Source organism: Nicotiana sylvestris, chromosome 3 (assembly GCF_000393655.2).
Source record: "Nicotiana sylvestris chromosome 3, ASM39365v2, whole genome shotgun sequence".
NCBI classification, from domain to species: Eukaryota; Viridiplantae; Streptophyta; class Magnoliopsida; order Solanales; family Solanaceae; genus Nicotiana; species Nicotiana sylvestris.
The window spans coordinates 129,041,282-129,051,685 of record NC_091059.1 but is presented as its reverse complement, the minus strand read 5'-3'; the positions used below and the strand labels follow the sequence as shown (position 1 = coordinate 129,051,685).

At 33.5% G+C, this 10,404-nt stretch overlaps 2 protein-coding genes across 2 annotated transcripts; one reads left to right on the top strand and one right to left on the bottom strand.

The window, feature by feature from the left end:
* Positions 1-553: 553 nt before the first annotated feature.
* Positions 554-1,386, bottom strand: LOC138888020 (uncharacterized). Its single transcript, XM_070169815.1, has 2 exons — positions 992-1,386; positions 554-680 (listed from the first exon to the last, which is right to left on the bottom strand). The coding sequence occupies exons 1-2, from the start codon at positions 1,384-1,386 to the stop codon at positions 554-556; spliced, it is 522 nt and encodes a 173-aa protein (XP_070025916.1).
* Positions 1,387-8,044: 6,658 nt separating this feature from the next.
* On the top strand, positions 8,045-8,752 carry LOC104231988 (protein 108-like). The gene is made up of 2 exons (XM_009785078.2): positions 8,045-8,384; positions 8,537-8,752. The coding sequence occupies exons 1-2, from the start codon at positions 8,111-8,113 to the stop codon at positions 8,542-8,544; spliced, it is 282 nt and encodes a 93-aa protein (XP_009783380.1). The 5' UTR covers positions 8,045-8,110; the 3' UTR covers positions 8,545-8,752.
* Positions 8,753-10,404: the final 1,652 nt, after the last annotated feature.

Here is a 10,404-nt window from a genome sequence, read left to right as displayed (position 1 = left end):
TACCGTATACATCCATCTTAGTCCTACTCAACTTGAAACCTTTAGACTCTAAGGCCTGCCTCCATATCTCCAAACTCCCATTAACGTCGTCTCGCGTCTCATCAATCAGAACTATATCATCAGCGAACAACATACACCATGGCACCTCTCCTTGGATATGGTGTGTTAGTGCATCCATCGCCAGAGCAAATAAGAACAAGCTGAGTGCAAATCCTTGGTGTAACCCCATAACCACCGGAAAAGGCTCTGAGTCACCTACCACAGTTTTAACCTGAGTCATAGCTTCATCATATATATACTTTATCACCCTAATGTAAGCCACCGGCACACCTTTCACCTCCACACACCTCCAAAGGACGTCCCTAGGGACCTTGTTATATGCCTTCTCTAGGTCAATAAACCATATATGCAAATCCCTCTTCCTATTCCTGTATAGTTCCACCAACCTCCTGATAAGGTGGATAGCTTCCGTAGTAGAACGACCCGGCATGAACCCAAATTGGTTTTTTGATATAGACACCTCCCTCATTATCCTCCCTTCCACCGCCATCTCTCAAACTTTCATGGTATGACTTAGTAACTTGATACCCCTATAGTTGTCACAATTCTGGATATCCCATTTGTTCTTGTACACTGAAACCATTGTACTCCAGTGCCACTCATTAGGCATCCTCTTTGTCCTGAAGATAATATTAAACAACTCAGTCAGCCACTCCAAGCCTGCTCTACCCGCATATCTCCAAAACTCTACTGGAATCTCGTCTGGTCTGGTCGCTTTGCCCCTACTCATCTTACCCATTGCACCCACGACCTCCTCAACCTTAATGCGCCTACAATACTTAAAGTCTAGGTGACTCTCGGAGTGCCCCAATTGCCCTAACACATGTTTTTATCCTCCTCTTTATTTAGAAGTTTATGAAAGTATGATTTTCAACTTTGCCTAATCTGGGCCTCTTCTATCAATACTTGACCGTCGTCGTCTTTGATGTACCTCACTTGATCTAGGTCGCGAGCCTTCTTCTCTTTCGCTTTGGCTAATCGAAATAACTTCTTGTCCCCACCTTTACTCCCAAGTTCCTCATAAAGCCGACCAAAAGCAGCAGTCTTAGCTTCTGTGACTGCTAATTTCGCCTCCTTCCTAGCCTCCTTATATCTTTCTCTATTCGCTCTCCTTTGATCCTCATCAGTGCTCTCTACTAACTTAATGTAAGCCGCTTTCTTGGCTTCCACTTTACCTTGGACCACGTCATTCCACCACCAGTCGCCTCGGTGCCCGCCAAAGTAACTTTTCGAAACTCCCAACACCTCTCTTGCTGCCTCCCTTGTACAGTCCGCCGTCGTTGTCCACATAGCGCTAGCGTCCCCACCACTCTTCCAGGCACCCATATTCATCAACCGCCCTTCCAATGCCTGCGCTTTATTCTTAGATAAAGCTCCCCACCTGATCCTCGAATTATTAAACAAGTTTAATTACATAGTTAAATAAAAAAATCCAAATGAACATATAAAAAGTTTTGGCAAATGACAAAAAAAATTAAACAAGAAATATCATATATTAATTTGTTATGAGGTATTTAAAATAAATATTTTTATGTAAGAATATCTTTTATATATAAATTAGCATACAATATATATCATAAAAATAACCCGTATCTTCCAACTAAATAATTTTTGTTACTTAAATTCATTATAAAAATTTCAACAACAATGTAATTTAATTATCAAGTCATGTGAATGTAAGAAAATTAAATATGAGCTTTGAAAGTATTTTTATAATAAATATTTATACTAACGATTAGAAAATAAACTAGTGAAATATAAATTCTTAACGTCTTCTTCTTAAATTATTCTGAAAACAAGAAAACATATGGAACTTTATCTAATTGCTCTAGCATTTCATTTCTATTGAGCTTATAACTACCTAAAATAGTTTCCTAAATATAGTAACGAAACTATCTTTCAAGAATATAAATATAAGAAGCAAAAATTTGATGGAATAACAAATAAATAAATAAATAAATAAGACAAAGGAAGACGTATCATATGAGATATGGAAGTCTTCTTTCTCCTAGAAAAATATATGAAAGAAAAAAGAGGGAGAGGAAGAATTTGAAAGGTTACACTCATATAATCCTTGATAATTAGAGAATGCAATTGCCAACTCTCAAGCCTCAATTCCCTACCAATCAAGTAATTATTTGGTCAAATAATTAAACTATGTAATCACGTTAAATTACATCCAAATTCAATTACATTGCGGCTTTCCAGGCATGCTCTAAGAGTTAGACTCAAATTTCAAATGATATAGGTAAATGAATATGAGTGGAGCTCAAATCCTAGTAAAAGTTTGTTGAGAAGATGCGCGAATATGAATATGCAACAATTCAGTTAAAAGCTCTACGAGCCAGAAAGTATTAAGACTAATCAGAGTTGGTCGTCATGCAAACTGATGCCTAGCTGCTGGCTACATCAATTTTACGAGGGCCAAATATCATTGATTAATAGGCAACAAATATGCAATAGTTCAACCACAAAATACGGTTCTAAACACAAATAAGTTGGGAGTCCGTTACTCAAGTCCGTTACTGAGAATAAGAGAGAATAAAGTTTTTACAACATATACTTCATGTATGTAATATAAAAATAATTATTTAAAATAGAGGTATATATATTTTATAATATAAAATTATATATGGTTGAAAATGGTGCTCATTATTCCAAATTAATGGTTAACTATCGACACAAAAATACAATGATCTAAGTTTTTGGGGTACAGAAATTTTTTGACAGGACTGTTATATGAGCTGTTACTGAGATCATATGGGAAAATCATCTGAAAAACAAGTAAAAGTTTAACAAAAGAAATTATGCACAGGAAGAACCTATGCCCTTCTCAGTTTTTGGCACGCAAAGATAAAAGGAGATAAAAAGAGTCCTTTTAGATGGAGGGGCTATGCCCCATGTATTTAAATTCATAACTAGCTTTTGTACCTCTTTGAATATAAATAAAACTAGTTAATTTACTCGCGCTTCGCGCGATTTTAACAGACATTTAAATTTATGAAATATATCATTTTGATAATAAAATGGAGATAGAACATATAAGTTTTAAGTAAAATGATAAATAAAAAATCGAGGTTTAATTGTCTTCCATGTGATAGACTTGGTAAAAGATATCTATAGTTGAACTAATTGAAACATACAATTGAAATGGAAACAACCAATTGAAAGACAACTAAAATTTTGAATTTGAGAATTAATTAAGTCACTATCATACCATGATCATTTGAGAAAGTATACACTGAACAATCAAGTATAGAACAAATGAAATCTTAGTGCTTGTTGTATAATCTCTCTAATAAAACTTACAAAAGGAGGTAATGCACTTGCAACGAATATAAGAGCGACAAATTTTTTCCTCTTGCTCAATGAGTTGAACGTTTATCACAAATAGAAATCATAAAAATTACATATTCTTTTTGAGAGTGTTAATTAAAGAATGATATAGTAAATTGACTTTTTTTTAAAAAGGATGGTACACCTTTGTTTGCATCATGGGATGATTATAAGCTTTTCACAACATCTTCCTCACTTCAGTACTAATTCGAGTTTGTTTCAATTGCAATATATATGAATTTTCTTTTAACAAAAGTTACAAGACTTCATCGTTTTCTTGTCAGACTTTTTATAAATTCTTTATAGTCTGTAGGACTATTCTCCATTTGGTCATGTCTCACATTAGCAACTGTTATTATTGCTTTGGAGGGTTATTATTTGAATGTTCAGCTGTAACCCTGCATAAAAATAATAGTTGTATCATTAGTAAGTTGCAGTAGCATCATACATGCAAGACTGCAATATAGATATGCTTTATATCCATCTCGAAATATCAAGCAGAAAACCAAGAGATCTTCTATACATCAATATTGAGTGCAGAACATTCAATTCCAAAATTAATAAGATAGTGAAAAATTAGCAGGAAGGAGGTCTCAATCAGCATATCCAATTTAGGAAAAATCTTATCAGAATATTAAAGGTGTAGCTTTTGTACTTGAATAAACTTATTAAGTACTGTACAAATTGAATAAAAAAATTAAAGCAAGCAAAGGAATCATGAAGCTAAAAGATATCATACTCGGGTTTTTTTCCCTTGAAATCCTCTAAACTTTTAAGTTCAACTCATTTTTAACATGGAACTAATATAAGTCTTATATATAAAATGGAGTTACTAATAATTTTTCTCACTCGCTATGAACAGAGCACAAGTTCGACAGAGGTCTAAAAGTATGCTAAGTAAACTAACATAAAACCTATAAGATGTATGATTAGAGAGAAAGCTTCCATGCCATTAAATAGATGACTAAATGTAGACATATTAACAATGTCACTACTACTGCCAAAATAAACTCGAAACACTTTGAACAAAGTGAGGAAACAAACATAGATTAGAACAAAATCATATCCAGAGGAAATCCAAAAGAGATAAATAAATAAATAAAAATGGTTGACTATTTAATGATGGTGACATAGCTTTAGAAATAGATTGAAAAATATATTTTGCTACGTATCTACAAAGGGTTCTATACTGCTTCTGCAGATCATAAGAAACCAATTCCTTCTCCCACTCTAAGTATCTGATCTATTATCTTTGAAGCCCGATTTGGATCCTTTCTCACCCACCCCTCTCCCCTCCCCGCCACTTTGTCTCTTTCTTTCAATTTTTTCTTTATTCATCCAACTTCTCTATAATTAGTCACTACTTGAATTTTTGCCTTAAGAAAGAAAGGGAAAGAAGACTATAATTCTTAACTGGTGGTGCTTTTAATCTTTTCAACAATTATATATAGTAATCTGATTATTTAAGTTTTTCTTTTTCAGTCTGTCTCTTGCAATAACACTGTCGAGAAAATATTGGAAAGCCAAATGGGAAGGAAGAAGAAGATATAAAAGTTTCACCTGAATCTATATGGTTGGACTCATACTGTGCCAAAAGCTAATTCCACTTTCAAGATAAACACTGTGAAATCAGATAGAACGGGAAAAGGCAATGCTCAAAGTTTTTCATCGGAGTCCACATGCTTGGACTCTTTACTCTACCAATACCTGATATAAAATGTAAACAAAAATATTAATACAGAGACACATGAAATAAACACCAATCAAATATGAAAAAGTTGTACCAATCTGAATAGCAAAATAATGATCGTGTCAAATTCTAATATGCATAAACCACATTCCTATAAAGTAACACAACTTGAACTATAAATATAAAGAATAAATAATCAAAGAGAAAAAGCAAATATTAGAGTGACACCAGACCAAAGAAAGTTCGGAAAATGCAGAATCATACCAAAGATGGAAGCTAGAATATTGTTCTTTTTCAAAACATAAACTCGTAATTAGAATACTTAAAAAGCAAGAAACTCTGTAAAGATATCTTAGGAAAGATCCATTTACAAATATATAATGATTGACAGGTATACATATTTTAATGCTAACTAAGAAATACAAGAAGTAACAAAAAATATATACCAACCAATAGAGAAAACTAAAAGCTATTACCAAGTTCCCTTTACCAGACTCCCATGCCCCTTTGATCATGTTGGGAAGTGATGAAAAACTGAAACTTCTAAAATCCCTATATATTACAACCAAAACCTCAAAAGTCAAGCAATAGACTTGAACTACAAAAGAACACATTAAAAACTAATCAAAACAATGGGAAATAAAAACGAATAAATACGGAAGTAATTATGTTATGAATGAGTTTAAGGAAAGGAAAAAATGTACGTATATTACTTATTTAGATTGGACACAACTATTTAGAGAAGTCATATCAAATTAATTTTTCTTCTTTTAAATAATAAATTAATACATCCGAAAATAGAATAAAGACAAATATTTGAGAATAAAATAAATAGAGATCCTGGCTTAGAAGAGGTGTCACGTCACTTCTCTCTCGAGAGAGAGATGGGAAAGACTTCAAAAGTTGGAAAATAAGCACATAATATATTTTCGTTTGAAGAGAACATAAATTTGTATATACAACCAACATATAAACCGTAAGAAAACGTTATCAAATTGGCGAGTAAAGTTTCAAGCTTTTCAATCATAATTGTCAAAATTTAGCCACGAAAAAAGTTAAAACACTTATTTCGGGTATCCTAATTGACTAATACGTATAATTAGCTACATGATACTCATATAATCCAAACCAAAAAAATTATATCAACTTTTATGGAATTAACCAAATGAAGGGCAAACTCAATGAAAAGAGTAGGGCACCAGTCTACCTTGTTGCTTTCGTTGTAAAACTTTGACACAAATCAATACCATTTCTCATTTACCACTAAAAGAACATGGGCAAAAGAATCAGCAAATTAATGTGTTTGTCGATTTTCCATCTAAAAACCCGTATTGATTGGATATAATTAAGTGTTAACGATTATGTAAAGAAACATATTATAAATTTATTGAGATGGTACAAACGTCGGGTGTGAATATATTTTAACAATAAAATATTTATCATTAAGATAGCTAATATTGGTCTAGAAACTTACGAAATTCGTAAGTTTATGTTAGTGTCTTAGTGAAAAGATTCGGATAGTAAGCACAATAATTAAGTAGAAATAGATCTTGATATAAAAAGTAATTTAGAGGAGAAAGGGAGAAGGAAGACATTACCAACAATTGATAAGTGGTTGATCTTTTCCTAGAATAGGACGAGTCTCTTTCACTTTGTGGTCGAATCAACAAGAAAGTGAAGCCAAGTTACCAAAACTTTGAACCTTTAGAGAGGACATATACCGGAAACACAATCCAATATCAAGAGAGCAGAAAGTAAAAGAATATCAGAGACATTTCGGGTCAAAATTTTTAGAAGAAATTAACTTTTTGTATTTGATAGATTTAAAAAACAAAAAACAAAAAAGCTACCATGCTTTTTTTCTTCTTCTTCTTCTTAATTTACCAGCTTAAATGAATTCCGATTCAGATGACGGGTGTTGCAATTCTGACAGTGGTTAGATGGATTTCCAGAGATTGGAGTCAAAAGAAAAGGGTCGTTCGAACTTAGAAGAAAGAAATCTATGAAACAAAACAGAAACAACCTTTTTTTCTTCATAGTAGAGAGAGAAGAGAGATCAGCGTTTTGAAGAAGAAAGACCTTATTAAAAATTGTAGGGTTACGACTGGCAGTGAAAAGAAGAGGAAACGTTTGGGTTTTTCTAATAAATTAACCGTGGTTTTTGTCTTAGGTAAATGAGAATAAATTAGAGAAAACTCCAAAAAATTGAGAAAAAAGACAAGGACAGTCCCTATTCATCAAGGCCTGCCACGTCACCGGATCAATGGCCCTCAATTATATATATATATATATATATATATATATATATATATATATTTGGATCTGAACTCACACAAAAACACCATAAAATTTCAACTATTATTTTAATTTAACTCATTCCAAATCTTATATATTCCCTCTATTCTAAGGGTCATTAATTTATCTTTAATTTGTATATACAACTATTGTTAGCTAGATTTCAGGATAGAAAATGTTCTGATGATGCTATAGTATTGCAACCAGATCAAAGTTTGTTATCGATAAAATCAAACTCCAACATATTCAAATGGTTTAGGAAATTAACGACATTGAATAGAGCTCAAATTCTTTCTTGTTGAAATGAGTTGCGCGATGCAATTATCAAGTTAGAAAGCACACTGAGGTTAGCAGTTTGTATATGCAAATTGCTGTATCATTCGGTATAGGTGTTGCATATCAATCTTTTGCAAAGTCCAAATACCTAGAGCTAATTAAGTAAGAATTTTGTAATTGCAAAATGTGTGGCTAAACACAAAAAAGCTGTCTCAAAACTTAGTATAAAAAATTTTGTAAGTACAAAATGTGTGGTTAAACACAAAAAAGCTGTGTATCAAAACGTTGTATTAGGTTGTTCATGCATAAGGGTCTTAATTTTTGGATACATTCCTGTTTCATTCTTTTCTTAATAATTATAAATAGGAGCCTACGCTTCCTTCCTGGAACAACATACAATAACTCAGCTAATACTTTTCTTTTGGACAGCAGTTATTTAAAGAAGGAATTAATATGGCAGCGATGAAGTTCATTGTTTCCCTTGTTCTGCTAGCAGTTGTGCTTCAAAGCCGAGTGATTGAATGTCAGGGACAAATGACTTGCTCTGTATCACTTAATAACCTGAACGTGTGCGCGCCATTCGTGGTTCCAGGGACAACCAACCCGACCCCTAGTGCGGACTGTTGTTCTGCACTCCAGTCAGTGGACCATGAATGCCTCTGCAACACTCTCCGTATCTCTGCCCGCCTTCCAGCTCAATGCAACCTTCCTCCCCTCTCTTGTGCTGGTCAGTATCAGTAATATAAAAATACCAACAGGTCGTCCATTAAAAAGAATAGTATAAAAATTCTTTACACTTCCATGTATATAAATCATACTAAGTTCTTAGGTGAGTAATAAACATTCTTACTGCTTACTGAATTTTATTTTTTGTTGCAGCAAACTGAGTTGTATGTTGACGACGCCAACAACCACAGCTATTAGGCGAATAATGTGCAGAGTTATATGGCAATAAATTATATGCGCCCCTCGCTTTCTCTTTTGTTTGCTTTGTTCTTTAGGGAGATGTTTTGTGTCCTCTGATGTAATGTAGGTCAGACAAGAGTCCGCTGTGTGTTTTGTGAAATCAATAAGACAAAGATGTTCGCATTCTCATACTACAGACTCTTTAGTTTGATAGATGGAGCTCGTTTCTAAATTTGCGGGGTTAGGAAGGGTTATCGATCCGATCCAAGTTTCTCATAAAATCTGATATGTCTAGCTAATCACAACAAAATTATGCCTTCGCTTTCATATGTTAAACTAAACATGATATATTACATAACATATGATAGCTCTGTCATATACAATAAGGAAAAGGGTAATAAAAGGAACTTCCCATTCCCTACCGGGCCTCCCCTACTTCCCAAAGCTAGAAAAAAAAACTTTTCAACCAGAAAAAAAAAAAAAAATGAGTTGGCAACAATTATGAGAACCAAATATGACAATTAAAATGACCGCCACTTACTTCTCTCGGTAAATTTATTAGTTAAACCCTCATATTTGTTCTATACTATAGACCAATAGAAAAATTAAGAGGCATTTTCATATATACCCACTTTTGGGGCCATCCATTGAGGTTTTACCCGTATTGTACAAAATTTTGTAAAGTGTACCTGTTCGGATCTGAAGTGGTTTAATCTCTTCAATGCAACTTCAGAAATCAAATCTTAAATTCTTCTATCTTTCAAATGTAATTTCAGAAATTAGAATCTTAAATAGTTCAATCTTTTGAAAGCAACTTCAGATTTTGAATCTTAAGTTCTTAAACATAAACTTATTCTCGAATTTCAACAATTCAATACATGATCCAATATCCAAACGAGCTCAACTAATTTGAAACATAACTTTCAAATATCATAAAGAAAAAATTTCAATCATCAAAAAAATGCCTTTGAATGGTCGTAATCGTCGACAACCCAACCGACGTCCACCATAGGCTCGGCGAGCTGTCCTCCTAGATTTCCTGAAGGTAATCCAATTAGTGAGATTCTATCTCTTACTTGGGAAATTGTGGTCAAGCCCACCTTTTATTCCTCGGAATCGAGCGGGCAGCAAGAATTAGAATCAACCTATATAACATTTGTTCCCATGTAGTCGGCATTCTAGACTGCATCGCCTTAAGGCAAAAGGTAGTGAACATGCTCCACCAAGGGCATTTGAGAGAACTAATAAGCAACCGAGGAAGGGCTAACTTCACTCGAGGACAAGAACAGCATCAAGGCCCCCCAAAGCCACCTTCCCCAGCCTGCACCACCCAAATGATCATCGGTGGAGGCGACGACTCGAAAATCAACAATGTAAAGTTCACAACAACCCATAAGTTGAAACAATCAATCACCCATGAACGATATGACGACTTCGAAGAAAGTATCATCTTCGACGAGTCAGATACCCATAGTTTGACCTTTCCTCACTATGATGCTATTGTTATTACTTTGCGCATTTTAGATACCAATGTAAAACGAATTATGGTAGACGACGAAAGTGCATATTATCCAAAAAAATAACAAATTTAATAAACTTATTTTGCAACTAAGAAGAAGAAGAAGAAAGAAAGAAGATGAAGAAGAATAAACTCTAAGAACAAAGAAGAAGAAAACAACAGTAAAGAAGAAGATAAATATTCAAAACTTGGGAATCCATTAAAAAAAATTGAAAAAGTGGTTATAAATTCAATGTGTGCCACAAAACTAGATGGCACATTAAAAAATTTCAAAAATTAAGATCAAAATAGATAGAGGGCTTTAGGGTATACAAGTTAAAAC